Genomic DNA, 15,524 nt, shown 5'->3' with positions numbered 1-15,524 from the left:
CAATGACCCTAAGCCACTGATGCCAGCACCCCACACATGCTTAGCTGTCGATGGCTCAAGGATGCTGTTGCCAGAGCTTGGTAGAAGGGAGTTCTGGCCGCCTTTGGAGGAGGTCCTTAGCTGGGGATGCCTGGGAATCCTCACCAGCTATACAGCAAGGGTTAGGACTGTTGTAAGACCTACTTGGCCCAGGTCAGAAAATAAAGGAGGGCTCCCCTCCCCGATTCCCTCTCCTCTTTGCCTCCCTTCCAATTTTCCACCTGCCATTACTATCACACCAACAGAACCTCACCAAACACAGAACAAGGGATCACAAATTAGAAATAAAAATATTTAGACAAAAATTGAAAAGGAACCCCAAGAAGTTAAACATAGCATTACTGCAACACTGGAGACACAAAACATGCATTTCCTTTTCTACAGAACACAATACAAAGACATTTCCTATGCACATTTCCAAAAGCTAACATATTCCATTTAAAACATTTGAAATAAAATGCTTTGTTTCTGCCTTTGTTGTCTGGACATTTTATTTTTCCATCTTGCTGGTTCCAATTTCTCTTTTCTGCTTTCCTCTCTGCCGTCTGCTAATTCTTCTTCAAGCGGCTGTAGTCCATTTGTCTTTTCTCCTCTCTCCTGTCTGTTCCCTCAATATTCCTGCCTCTGACATGTTGGTCATTCCTTTGTAGCTCTTTTCTGCCTCTCTCTCACCCTTCTTTGTCTCCTTTTTACTTTTCAACTACCTATCAAATTTCCATCTTCTTCTTTCACCCACTAGCTCTCCCATTCCCCATCTTACTCCTCCCCATCCCTACTTTCTCTTTTATCTTTAATCTACTCCCCATTACCATATTTCTACCCTCTGTAATCACTATCTCTCATTCATTTCCTTGCCACCCCCTCCTCCCCCTCTTGCCCTCTCCCACAGGGTTCCACCATTCCCATCATCTTCTCCCTCCACCCTTCTAACCAGCATCTGATCCCCTCCCCACCCCACCATGGTAGCCTTATATTTTCCTGCCCCTTCTCTCTTCATTCCTGTTAAATAGTAATAGTAGTAGTCCTCTCCCCCATGGCCCAGCATTTCCCCCCTCACCACCTACTGTGTACCTCTCATCCACCCCCATGTCTATCTCCCCCTCTCATTCCCACTGTCCAACGTCTCTCTCCCCTTCCCATACAGCATATCTACCTTCCTCCCCTCTACCAGCATGTCTAACATTTCTCCCTTCCCTCCACCCCTATGCCCACCATTTTGCCCTCCTCTCCACCCCTATGTTTAACATATCTCCCCCTCTCGCCACCTATCCCCTCTCTATGCAGCATGTCTCCCTCTTCTCCACCTCATGTGCAGCCAAGACTTCTCCCTTCCTGACCCCTCCACCCCTTTAGTGGATCTCTCCCTTCTTCCCCATGCAGCTTCTCCCCCACCCACCATGCCTCATCATTCCATCTTCCCTCCTCCCTGTGCAGCATCTTTCCTTCCATCTTCTTCCCTCCCCCCCCCCCCCCCCCCCGTGCAGCTGCTGTCCCCGTCTTCCCTCCCCCATTCCAACATCTTTTCCCCATCATCCCTTGCCCCATTGCGTGCCACAACTTTCACCCCCATCTTCCCTCACCCTCGCAGGCCCGCCCAGCAGCGATTTCGATCGCAGGCAGCTCCTTCGGCTCGCACACGCTGCCTGCCGGCTGCCGCTCAAATCTCCTTGCAGCTACTAGCAGCGCTAACCCGGAAGCTCAGAGGAGAGGCTTCCGGGTTAGCACTGCTAGTAGCTGCAAGGAGATTTGAGTGGCAGCCGGCAGGCAGTGTGTACGAGCCGAAGGAGCTGCCTGCGATCAAAATCGCTGCTGGGCGGGCCTGCGAGGGTGAGGGTGAGGGAAGATGGGGATGAAAGTTGCGGCACGCCACGGGGGAATGGATGATGATGGGGACCGGAGCCTCCGGAATCGCTGTGCTGCTGGGCAGGCCTGACCCCAAATTGGGTGGGCCCAGGCCCACCCGTGGCTACGCCCCTGGAGAGAAGGATCTGTTTGCCGAGGCCCTAATTATATTTGATAACCTGTGAGCAGCTATATATCCTGAACTCCGTACTATTTGGACAGTAAACAAATACTTAAATAGTCTTATACAGAAACTTATTACAATGTCCCCCAGCAATATCTGGATACTGCCTGGGAAGAGTGAAGATAGAGCACTGACATTTCACTCAACTGTATAGACAGAAGCAACATTCTGTCTGCAATCTGTACAGCAGCTATACAGAAATATTTAGGCCAGAAAAAAGGTGTCCTAAATTGATCTGGATAACTATAATCAATAGCAGACCGAATAATTGCTGTCTGTACAGTAGAAGCACTCGCCGCTCTGTACTTATATTTCAACACCACTCACTATCCAGATAGCTGCACTGAATATACATGTTTATATTTAAATGCTGTGGCCGGCCTTTTAAGAAAAGTGCTGTCTACAGTGTTAGTAATCAGGTAAGATTTTGCTGCCTCACTCCATCCAAACCATGCCCCTTTTTTAAACACATAACTTTGGCCATTTTGTGATTAAAACTGATTAAGTTATATATTTAATTGGCATTGATTTTTAAAATTCTTCAATAAAACTCTCTTCCAAAATCAATGCAGCAGGCAGTATTTAAATCTCCCACTTTGTTTGCTGGAGTATAAAACAAATCATCAGAACCCTATCCTCCACTTCTGTACAACAGAAAAAAAAACTTATGGTAAGATTACTTGGGGTACTCTTAAGTCACTGGCATAAAAACCCCCTTGGGAAAATTTTGTTAAAACTCAGTGGGAGATTTAAATACTGCCTGCTACACTGTATTTTGGAAAAGAGTTTTGGCGAAGAATTGTGTATTCTCTTTACTCCTCTACATTGATTTTTTTTTACCATTGATTTTTAAAATAACACTTAGACAGTTGATGTTGCCACCAGCCATATAAGCTCTTTTGTTTTTAAACTAATCAGCCTTAGTGCTTTTCTCCTCCCCCAACCCCCAAAGCTTGCTCCTGCAAATGAGAAACACTAACACGGGCTTGTGGTAAAGGAAAAAAAAAAAGTTTGCTTACACCTATCAGAAAATAAAAAGACCAACTATCCCCAAACCATCATGTAACAGAAAACGAAACCCAATAAAAGCCCCTTTAGGACTCCCAGTTGTCTTTTGCAAGAGCAATTCTCAAAGGTTTATGTGGGTCACCGGCTATTTTCTTGCACATGAAGCTCATAGTTGCACTGTATTTTTCAATAATTGTTTTCAGAGACTAAGCTGCCAAATCCTGTGGCTTTACACAAACTACTGCAGCACTTACCCTACCGTCATGACCTCTCCCGAGTTCCTGTCTGTGACGAAGTTGTTGGCAATGGTCATTAACACTGACTGGATGATCTGGAGGACAAACAAAAATACCAACAGATGCATTATACAGTTAAACACAGACACCACTGACGATATTTTACACGATAGCTTTGTGTGAGAAATCTTAGACTTTGATCTTCTCCTCATTACATAGTTACACGCGAAAAAAAAAAAGAGAAGACCACCCAGTGTGTACACTGCTTTACTATAGGAAAATCCACCCACCGAGAGTTTATGGTCATGTACCTAACTGGGTACCTGATCAAAAGGTCCAAACACAAAACAGTGCTGCCAAAAAAAAAAAAAAAAAAAAAAAAAGACAAAAAAGGCCCTGACATAATAGTCCCTTGCAAATCAGCTCCCGACAAAAGAGCTCACCACTGAGTAACTTACCTGTTCTGCTCCTGTGTGTCTTTCTGAGTCCCACTGCTGCTTTGAGCCGAGGCGTGTCTGGGGCCAGCCGAAGCTGCTTGTTGATGCTGTCAGTGACCACAGGAACGTTAGAGGATTCCCAGGGGTGGGGAGAAGGCCGAGAGAGATACCGGACTGCGGAGGGTAGGCAGGAGGAAAGGGAGACATGCTGGACTATGTTGGGAGGTGGATGGGAAGGTAGGGAATGAGATGAATTTCCTGACCATGGGAAGGGGAGGAAAGGAGATGCCAGAATACAGGAAAGTGGGTAGAGGACAGAGATGACAGAACATGGGGTTTGGGGAGAGAAAGATGCTGCACTGGAGAGGGAGTTGAAGGAAGCGAGCGCTCAGAAGAAGGAGTGGGGGATAGAGGGGGAGAAAAGATGCCAGACCCAAAGAGGGAGGGAGACTGAGCTTTTACTATACTTCCTATTTTTATGAAGGGCTATGGGCTATTTTGTTATAGGGGCTACTTTATCAAGGGCTGTTTTGACCGGGCTATTATGTCAGGGTACCGCCTAACTGCTATGTTAGCCAAGCACTCAGTAGGGAGCAGCTGACAGGGTCTAAGCCAGAGCTTCCCAAATTGTGAATCAGGACCCCAAATGGGGCCAAAAAACCCACATGTTGGGTTGTGACCTGGGTTAGCCCTATAAGCGTGCATCATTTATTCTGCACCTCAGGGGGAAGGAGGATCACACAATTTTATTTGGCCCTGATCATGAGGGGTCAAGACCACAAAGAGACTGAAAAACGCTGGTCTAAGCCAGTTTTGACTGAAGGTCCGGAAGTTTCATCTCTCTAAAACATGGGGTCTGCAAACTACCGTGGGCATGTACCAATCAATAAATACCAAATAAAATACTTTTTCTATCTTTGTTATCTGAACATTGGGCCAGATGCACTAAACCTTAACGACCCTCTAACAACCCTTTAACGAAGGAAATTCCTAACCGTTGCAAGCATTAAAGGCCTTTTTCCAACAAAGCAAGCAGCTAACGAAAACGGAGTAACTACCATTGTAATGTGGGTGATTCGAAGATTGCACCAAATCATTTACCGCAATATATTTTACGTGTAGTCAGAGCTGTCCTTAAGGCCTGAGGGGGAGCGGGGCGATTTTTCATGCAGGGGGAAGCGGTGGGAAGTGGGAAGCAGCCGGAGGGGGGGGGGGGGGCAAGGCCGTCCATGCAGGACGCTCCTGACGAGCGCCCTTGCCCCCTCCCGATCTATTTCGATTTTTTGTTTTTAGTTTTCTACGGAAGCAGGGGGCCACGTCTTTGTGTTGTGGGTTTTTTTTTTTTGTTTTGACATTTGTGGCATGCGCAGAGCAGCCAGCATAACGCTTGGCTGCTCTGAGCATGCTTTAGGGGCCGATTACCGACAGGGATTACGAATGTTTAACACATTGTACTTTTCAGTACCCCACCGTTCTTGTGTGACTTGTTTTTTTGGTGCATTGTACGTTTTTTCAAATTCGTTAGGACTTTTACGTATTAGTTTTTTTTAACGTTTGATTGATGCATCTGGGCCATTGTGTTTTTCCATTTGTTTTTGGCCCCAGTGTTTCTTTTCTGACAGGGGAGGGGGTCTCTTCTCCCTTACTGCCGCATCAGAGTAAAAAAAAAAAAAGGCATCTGTCCCTGGCAGTTCACATGGCAGGGTTCCATCCAGATTGTGAATCATTGAGTAGCCCTGGCCTAAGCAATCCCCATTTTCTTATGTGTGTTTTTCCAGGTTCAAGAAAAATATTTACTTTTTAGGTTTTTTTTGGCTCCAAGTTTGCATGAGTGTCTGGCTTCACATTATTCTGCCGCTTAAAATATGGTGCCAGCTCACCGTGGAGATTACCTCTCAAGATATTAGTGGTTAAAGCAGTGGGCTGAGGACCAAGGAAGACTGGTTCGAATTCGTGCTGCTGCTCCTTGTGATCTTGGGCAGTCACTCAACTCTATTACCCCAGGTACAAACTTAGGACTGTGTCCTCCAGGGACAGAGAAATACCTCATATACCCCTGAATGTAACTCACCTTAAGCTACTGCTGAAAAAGGGGTGAGCTAAACCCAAAAAAGAAATCGCCTTACAATGCAGGATGTGTCTGGATTGATTTTATTGACTTTGTATCACCTTGTATTTTTTAATTGATCTTTATTCTGTAAATTCAAGTAAACTAGCAGGAAAATCACATTACTTTTATTGATTTCTAGATAGTGTTTGCATAAAACCGAACACCAATAAACCATTTGAAACAGTTTACCTCTGGTGGGACTAACTGATGAGCCGCATGTGCAGAGAAGAGAAGGATCTTTGTCACCTCTGAAAGTGTGGAAAACAAAAGGCACACAGATTATTATCTAGTTCTGGATTATGAACCTAAACACACATTTCCTGCAGGATGGTAAATCTCTCTAGGCATGCCATTTCTCTATATGGTTCCTACTAAGGGGAGGGGAAGTCAGCAGGGGGCACAGAAGGAAAATGAGAATCTCATAGGGAACATTTCAGTATCATAACAGTTAACCTGAAGTAGAAAAGGCATGCATGCAGTCTCCTCACAATTCAGTCTCTTTTCAGCTAGTATCCATTTAGTTAGGTTTGTTCATACACCTGATACGCTGCCCTTCAAGACAAAATCACCAAGGTGGTTTACAATGTTCGGACATAAAACAACCAGTCAGTGGCGTAGCCACAGGTGGGCCTGGGTGGGCCGGGGCCCACCCACTTAGGGCTCAGGCCCATCCAACAGTAGCACATGGTAATGAAAATGCTGCTGTCCACAATACTGGCACCTTCACATGCTCAGTTTTCAGCGCATGCCTGCTGCAGACTACCAAGGTGCAGACTGGAGAGAAGCATTTTCCCACCAGCTGAGATATTTTTTTGATGTTGGGGTGGGGGAGAGAACATTTGGTGCCCACCCATTTCTTGCCTAGGCCCACCCAAAATCTGCTGTCTGGCTACGCCCCTGCAACCAGTAATCAACAATTAACAAATTATCCACACAAAGTATATAAGAAATAATGCAACAAATAAAAACTAAACAATGAGATCAGCAAACAATAAGTTGTTTCAATTCTGCACCCATACAAAGCTTTCCCAGGCCTTCTCTAAAATTATTATTTTGGGAAGGCTTGAGAGAAATAAAAGTGTTCAGTCTGGACTTAAATTTTACTCTTGAAGTCTCCCACCACAGATAAATGGTGTTCCAGAGAACAGGTGCCTGGTAAGAAAAAGCTTACTTGCAGGTCATCTGCAAGATGAAAGCTGAAAGATAGCAAAAGAAGGGATACTCAACAAATTCTCAAAAGAAAGATGACGCAAATGAGCTGACTGGTGAGAGATGAGATAGTTGAACTGGCAGGGGGCAATGCCCATCTGAAGGGTACATAAGTACATAAGTATATAAGTAGTGCCATACTGGGAAAGACCAAAGGTCCATCTAGCCCAGCATCCTGTCACCGACAGTGGCCAATCCAGGTCAAGGGCACCTGGCACGCTCCCCAAACGTAAAAACATTCCAGACAAGTCTTATGAGTAATGATGATTAGTAACTTCAACTGGATCTGACAAGATATAGGGAGCCAGCAGGACCGCCGACAGAGCCAGGCACAGGTAAGAGCCGCTGCAGCCCCTCCCCACTTGGGCTGCTGCTACCACTGTTGCAGCCACCCCCTTACCTTCCTGTGTCTGCTCCTCCCTTGTTCTGTCACTCTCCTGCTCCTGTGTGCAGGGACCCAGGTTATCCCAACACACAGGAGCAGGAGAGAGACAGACTGGGAGCAGAACCTTCTGACTGCCTCCCCAAAACATGTCGGTGACGGGCCCCCCTTGGAGGCCATGCCTGGGGGAATCTTGCCCCCCCTGCTCTCTCAGCAGCCCTGGCAGCCAATGTTGTGCCACTAACAAAGGAGATGAGATCACATTTGTTGGCATTCGTAAGGGGTCACACATCAGCGTTCTCCAGGAGCTGATAACACTAAAGGCATATGCTTCACCCCTCTATAAAGGGCATTTCAATACGTTAAAGTTTATTGACAAGTTTCCATACCACCCTTCACAGTTTACCACCCATCAGAACAGTTTACAGTGCAATAATTAATACATCATAAGATCTGGACAAAGGCAGAAGGAAAAAAGAGAGAGACAGACGAGGCTAGAGAGAAGAAAAAGAAAAGTCAATAAGACTTAAAAGATGAGCAAATAAGAGTACATGAAGATCGTGGGAAACAAGAAAGGCTTCACAAGCGTACTTGATGAAGGGCATAATAAGAATCTCATTACAGCTATAACTGATCACCAAAATGTTAGATTTAACTGGACAGGGACTATTGAAATATATTTGCAAGATTGTAGGAGCTTACCAGCATGCTGCGAATACATGAGACACCCACACTACCACCGTCTTAGCCTAATTCAGCTTCAGACAATCCTGTGCTAGCCATCCTGTCACAGCATTCAGGTACTTATTGATATTTGTATGGTCAAGCACTGGTTACCTAATCTAGAGTTAGAGAGAGACACACATCCCGACTGCCTTCCTTCATTAGCAATCCCCCACCCACTATACCCCAGACAGCGTCTCATGCAGAACCCTGCATGATGCTCACCTCTCTGATGTGGCTGCAGGAACCGCTGTATGAAGGGGTAGAAATTAAAGAGAAGTAGCTACAGAAAAACAAAAACAAATTTAAGATATTCTTTGAGTACAATTTCATCATGGAGGTCTGTTTCACTGGTAAAGAAATGATGCTTATCGCTGAAGGTTTTAATTTCACTCTAACACTTAAGACCTTTGAGGTGTCATAAAACAAACTGTTAAGAGGACAATGTGGAAAGGGCCTAATTTCTCACTGAAAAGCACCAAGTAAAAATTTTTAGAACCAAAACTGTGAAAGAACAGTAACATTTTTAACAAGCCATGCTAGTGGTTCCCGTGTGGCAATGCCGATGGAACCCATTGTGAATGGGTTTTGTCGGCATTGCCGCTACAGTGGCTTGATAAAAGAGGCCCCAAGTTTCGCCATTATTAAAAAAAAAAAAAAAGTGAACCACCACTTTAGACCCTTACTATGAAGGAAATCAAGCAGCAGGCAATCTGCTAGGGAAATGAGGTAATTTTCTAAGGATTTTTCACATGCATAATGCTAATATATTCACATTAAAAGCCTTTAATAAAATTACTTCATGTATAGAAGTACACACAGTGCAATCAAGCATGTACTTACACATGCCTTCGGAATAAGTGCGTTCGGGGGGGGGGATACTGATAGAGTTCCCAATTTCCACATGTAGGTTATAAAATATGCTCCTGAGTAGGCATAAATCTCAGCAACTTATTTTATAAAGACATACAAGCACCCACATGTCTTTACAAAACAGGCAAGAAATAGGTGATTTTTCATAAAATTAGCCTCTTAGGGGTAATTGTTTCTACTGTGTGCTCTATAATTAGATGTGTACAAATGGCGGTGATCATTTTGAGTTCAGAGCCACAAAGGGCAGGAGCGAATGGGCATTGCTCCTACCCTTAGGACCCCCTAAAATATTAGGGAGATCAAAGGTAGGCTTGGAGGGGGGAGAGCCTATGGAAGATGGGGGCCTGGTCATGGGGCTCTACTTGTCCTAAGGGGGGGGAGGGGGGATTGGAATCAAGGGGATTCTAGGGGGGGTGAGGGCACCTGCTTCCTCTTATGCAAGTCCTGACTGACCCCATTAAGAAACTTATGCGAGTCCTGGTTAAATATTGTCTGGGTCTCGCATAAGATCCAGCAGCTAGCACACGTCAGAATGACCCTGGATTTTAACTGCTTGTGCCCAGACATGGCCTGGCACTGAATATCAGGGCCTAAATCTGCCTGTGGCGGTCAGCGTTAAAAAGAAATGCTAACCAGTGCCAACTGAATACTAACCACGTAGAATACATGTGCACATTTACACATAGTTCTATTAAAGCCTTTTCTGGGTGAAAAACAGGCTTTACATGTGGAAAGGTTTCATAAAATTAACTTCCACATATTTAACCTGCACTCCTGGTGCAGGCATAAATGCACACATGTATGTCTGCCAGATTATATATGTGCATACGGCATTTAGCAAATTACACATGAACATCTCAAACTCTGCCCCACAGCAACGTTTACATGTATAATACGTATATATGTATATAGGGTGATAAATTTTGTATAATAAATTTCTACATGCAGAACTAGGTTTTACATATGGAAAGACTTTTTAAAATTAGCCTCCCTAGATGTATTGAAGATACAAATTTTCAGAATCAGACATGTGCTTAACTTTGGCAGAAAACTTCTCACTGTTAACTTGACATACTTCATGTATCCCAACCAGTCTGGAAATAAGGTCCATGAGCATCATCTTAACTTCAAACCTCTCCTTGGAGGTCTCAAGCTGCTTTAACAGTTTCTCTGCAAAATCTGTAACCAGAAAAGCAACTGTAAGAATCTTTTAGACCAGCTTCGGGAAGCTATTCACACAATAGCACCATTTCTACCCCGTGGTAAGAATAGAGTATATAAACCCACACTTTTCAATCTCCACCCCCTGCCTTGTGGCCTCTTATCTTCTTCTTTATCTTTCCCATAACAGAAAACAAAAGCACAAGAATTACCTTCCTCTTCTTTCCTCACGCCTCTAACTGAATTTGCCATTTCATCAGTATCTATATCTACACTCTGTGAAAGGTTCCTTCACTGGAGCTTGTACTCGCGCTGTCTCGCCCCCCACCCATGCAACTGAGCCCCTCTCCTAGTGACACAATGCACACCCCTCCCAGACCACTCACACCTTCTCAAAACACAATTGATCCCCTCCCTCCTACCAGATACTAAGAATGCACAGTGAAAAAATATTTTGTTTTGTTTTCTTTCATTTTGATCAATTTTGTTTCGCCACTTTATGCACATAACATTTTTTTTACATGCATAAAATATATTTTAACAACATTGAAAGGAATGTGCATTCACCAGGCACAGCCCTCTCTCACACAGGATGGACTCTGATTGCTTTAATGCCTTGGTTATTATTTTCATCATCTACACCTGCGATTCCAGAAATCTAGCCTGCATCAACCCACTTCTGCTAACAACCACACAGATATTGAGGGGGAGGGGCCCCAATTTAAACAGTTTCAAAGTGATAGCTGTATAAAGTTGTTTACCTATTTCAAACTGTCTCACTTTTATAGACTTCCAGGTTTCAATTGGTCTTGGAGCACAATGAGTATGGAAGAACGTTCCAGGAGAATCAAATGAAAATGAAGTCCAAGCTTCTAAAAATTCTTTATTTTCCAACAGTATAAAGTCTTGACCCACCATAGGTGTAAACGAACCTGACCCTACACGGGACATGTTTCAGAGTAAAGCCTTCTTCAGTGGTTGCCAAATCTATCAAAACTAGCAGATGTCAGATTCATAGTGATAAAATCCATTCATAATGTGTGATTTTCCTACACTGGTGTCTGTTTTTAACATACTCTGGATTTTATTACTATCAGACGTCTGCTAGTTTCGATAGATTTGACGACCACTGAAGAGGGCTTTATGCTGAAACACTGCCCATGTAGGGTCAGGTTTGCTTATGCCTCTGGTGGGTCAAGACTTTGTACAGTTGGTGAACTGTTGGAAAATAAATAATTTTTAGAAGCTTGGACTTCATTTTCATTTGATTCTCCTGGAACATTCCTCTTCCACCCTGTCAGGCTGGACGTGAGCCCTTGAGCTGCATATAGCTTTTAGGCCAAGGCCTAGGATGGACCGAACCAGGCACTATACGCCACCCCAGCTACCAAGCCCTGCACAAGAGCGCGACCAACTTGCACTAACCAGAAAGGGGAAGATAGGGCATTCAGGCAGGCCTAACGGGAACCCACTTGCTCAGAATACAGTCATACGGGTCTCACAGCCTAACCGGAACCGACTCAAACCCAGGGAAGGGAGAAAGAAAAAAACGAGGGGTCCCCACGGGGACTAGAGCACCAACACACTAAGTGCTTGCTAAGGACACAAGGGAAAAATGAACTAAGAGAGGTAACTACAGGAAAAACATCAGGCTGTGCCTCACAGCACACAAAGAAAATGAGGGACTGAGCATTATGGATACAGAGAGCAGAGACCCCCCCAGCAGACAGGAGCGGGAAAAGCCAGCAAAAATAGAGAGCCGGGCCTGGGACGCACCCCGCTCAGAAAGGGCAGCAGACAGTAATAGCGAGGGTAGTGACAGCAAAAAAAGAATTAAAACAGTCACAAGGGAAAGACTGCTCCAAACACTCAGCTGCCAGAGGCAGGAACACTGCCTACAAGGGTTTCGTAAACACAAGGAAGAACAAACAAGAAGAGTCTGCCACAAAGACAGACAAAATACAAACACAGCACAACAGGTAGCTCTAAGGGAAACAAAACAAACAACCTGGAACAGAATGATAAACGAGCTTACCACAAAGCACCAGAGTCACGCAGAGGAAATCACAGGCGAGGGAAGAGGGGTAACCAGACACACGTTGGAATCGGCAAGCACACTGAGACAGAGCAAAAGAGGGCTACAGCAAGGAAGGAGAAAACAAACTCCACAATACAGAGAGCAAAAGCTCAAACAGCACAAGGAAAGGTTTCAGCAATAAACAAAGGGCAACGTCAAAGCAAGGGTTGCTGGGAAGGGTAAGCTTAAGCAGATCAGAGTGACGTCAGCTCAGCTCAGATGGGCCAATCAGGAACGGTTCCAGGCATTCCCCTGTCTGACTAGCAGAGTTAAACAGAATCATAACACACCCTTTCTGTGCTCGTGGACTTTTGTGGAAGTTTTATGCCCTTTCTTTTGATCGTTTTAATTGGTCTTGAGCATTGCTTACCTTGAGGATCATGGATCAAGTGAATAGCTGAAAAGTTGAATACTTCTGCTTTCCTCTTCTTTTTATGTTTCTATGTAAAACGTTAAAACACAGATTAACCTGAAATGCATACATATATTACAAACATCTTTAATTTAACAAGTGATGTCTGTGTATGCACAGAAACGTCGCCTCGCACCTGCTACTTCAGAAGTCAAAATATTCAAATGTGACTGAATTATTCCTGTAGGAAAAGTGTCTTTTTGATATTTACTTATTTTTGTGGAGATGACTTTGGGGCTCATTTTCAAAGCACTTAGCCTTCCAAAGTTCCATAGAAACCTATGGAACTTTGGAAAGCTAAGTGCTTTGAAAATATGCCTCTTTAGCAAGTTACTTCTACAGCATGTGAAGCTCAACCTGCAAGATGACTGCAGCTTTAATTATAAAGCACCAGTATTAGCCAAAAAAGGGCAATTTATGGAGGGTTAAGCAAAACTGACCCCCCCCCCCCCCCCTTTTCTGTTCTGATATGTCCTTCATTTCTGAGGGGTCTCAGTGATTAATGCAGGGTTGTCAAACTTAGGTCCTCGAGGTCCGCAATCCAGTCGGGTTTTCAGGATTTTCCCAATGAATATGCATCTACTCATAAAATCCACTAATTATATATGTTCTAAACACATCACATTAATTTCTTCTTTGAATATTTATTAAATAATATATCCCCACTCAACCACATTAGATCTCACATATATCACTCCATACAGTTCTTAAACAACAATTCATCTAACTCAACTATATAAGATTGTCCCAGGATGCAATCAATCCAAAATAATCCATCGCGGACCAATCACTCTGCTTTGGTACTACACAAATATGTCCTGGTAGTCCACTGTCCAATCAGTGAAAAATTCAGCAGATGACAAACACAGCGTTCAGAAATAAGGAATCGATGTGCAACAAATGAGTAAACAGATGTTCTGCTGTGATCTCAGTCTCGCCCACCATCAGATGTGAAATCTTCACAGCTTCCAATTTTTATATGGAGATCATTTAGGGTTGAATTGTTCCTTTCATTCACAATCCAACCATCAATCTGGTCTCAACACAGGCCGTGTTTCATTTTTTCTTCGTCAGGAGACCTTTCACAAATGACATTAACTGTTACTCACATTCCTATACAATCACTCTACAACCTATATACAAACTAGAATATTTTAACAATACCTTTAACAGCCCCATTAGAGCATCTGGTACACCCAGGATTTCCTCTGTATCCGGTTCCACCAGCTATGTGAATCAGATGATTCCCCGTATACCTCATTTCCTCTTTTATAGTGCTATTTAATAAATATTCAAAGAAGAAATTAATGTGATGCGTTTAGAACATATATAATTAGTGGATTTTATGAGTAGATGATACAGCGTGACTAATTATAGCCAATTGTAACCCTTGTATTATTAACTGGTAATTTCAGATTAGGGAAAATATGGCTTCAATTGGCTGGGACACAAAAACGGGACTCTCTGTTGATAGGATAAAAGATCTTATGACAGGGGATAGGTTATTTTATAGAGGCCGACCGACTGACATTGATTAGTCGGATATATTAAGACTTCACAAGTATATCATACGCACTGAGTTACACACAGTAATCCTTGTAGAATATTGCCATGCGCTTAGAATACCACGGGGTCTGGGGGGCGTGGCAAGATGGCGTCCTAGCTGGTCTCACAGCGTTGTGTTAGCGGGCGATTCCTCGTTTGGTTTGTTTTTCTTTTTAATATGCCACATACCAAGAGAAAAGGGACGACAAGGGGACAACCGCCGATACCTCTAACGTCGTCCCCTGCCCAGCAAACAATTGACCGCTATGTGAGAAGCTTACCTCCCGGACAAGGATCGGCGAGCCCTGCTGTGAGTGACGTCGAAGGAGCGACGCCGACTCTGGGGCTGGAAACTACTCTTTCGCCGCCTACGCAGAAACCACCACCTTGCCCTGCCGCCACCAGACTGGAGGTAGCGGACCAAACTGTCTCCGAAGTGTCGAGTTTGAGTTTGCTTGGCGGTACCTCTTCTGGAGGGGCACAGGAAAACATCGAGGAGCAGGAAGTGCATAAGGAGGTGACGATGGAAGTTATTTGGCAAGCGGTCCAAAAACTGACGGTTGAGGTGGCAAATTCTACTAAATAAATGTCTACAGTCGTGAGTAAACTGACGGCTATGTCTGATTCTTTAGATAACATAAAACAAGATCATGCTAACCAGATAGGTCAACTGAAAGAAGATGTAAACTCTGTGAAAACTGTAGTGGACACTTTGGTTAAAGATAAAGTTTTTTCGGTCCGGAAATTAGAACAACTAGAAAAATCACAATCGACGATTAACTTTGAGATTATTGAATTTTCCTATAATGCCAATTATGACCCCTCGTGATTTTCTTAAGAAGTATTTTCAAGAAATACTGAATCTCTCTTTAACAGACATTCCTCCTTGTAGTACGATTTACTACTTGCCAAATGTTCAAAAAAAACAGAGAAGCTTCAGATTCAGTGAAAACTGCTTCTGCTATTGACACTCAAAATTTAACAGCTATTTTGAAAGAATCTATGACTGAAATTACACCAAGAGGAACTTTGATTATAACTTTGGTCTTCGAACAAGATATAAATACGTTGATGAAATTGTACTTTAAATATTCCTCGAAAATGTTTTGTGGCCAGAAAGTGTGGCTGTTTCCGGACGTGGCAAAGATTACACAACAAAAGAGGAAACAGTTTTTACTTCTGAGGGATGAAGTTAAGGGATTGGGTGCAATATTCATGTTGGCCTACCCTTGCAAATGTTTGATTTGTTGGTCTGGAACAAAATACGTTTTTTTGAACCATCCCAA

At 43.8% G+C, this 15,524-nt stretch overlaps 1 protein-coding gene and 1 long non-coding RNA gene across 3 annotated transcripts in view; one reads left to right on the top strand and one right to left on the bottom strand.

Annotated features, from left to right (window-relative positions):
• The window catches only part of SDAD1 (SDA1 domain containing 1), a 95,232-nt gene that overhangs the window by 51,190 nt on the left and 28,518 nt on the right, over positions 1-15,524 (bottom strand). For both annotated transcript variants that reach the window (XM_030190647.1, XM_030190646.1), the window contains exons 10-14: positions 12,652-12,721; positions 10,119-10,222; positions 8,396-8,453; positions 6,046-6,104; positions 3,328-3,404 (exon numbers count right to left, since the gene is read on the bottom strand). In XM_030190647.1, the coding sequence (XP_030046507.1) occupies positions 3,328-3,404; positions 6,046-6,104; positions 8,396-8,453; positions 10,119-10,222; positions 12,652-12,721 (368 nt within the window). The remainder of the gene's footprint in view (positions 1-3,327; positions 3,405-6,045; positions 6,105-8,395; positions 8,454-10,118; positions 10,223-12,651; positions 12,722-15,524) is intronic.
• Positions 1-15,524, top strand: part of LOC115461085 — a 112,498-nt gene that overhangs the window by 86,917 nt on the left and 10,057 nt on the right. The window lies entirely within an intron of this gene.

This window comes from Microcaecilia unicolor, chromosome 2 (assembly GCF_901765095.1).
Source record: "Microcaecilia unicolor chromosome 2, aMicUni1.1, whole genome shotgun sequence".
Taxonomy (NCBI): Eukaryota; Metazoa; Chordata; class Amphibia; order Gymnophiona; family Siphonopidae; genus Microcaecilia; species Microcaecilia unicolor.
Note: the sequence above shows the minus strand (reverse complement) of the source record. Positions and strands in the feature narration are given on the sequence as shown.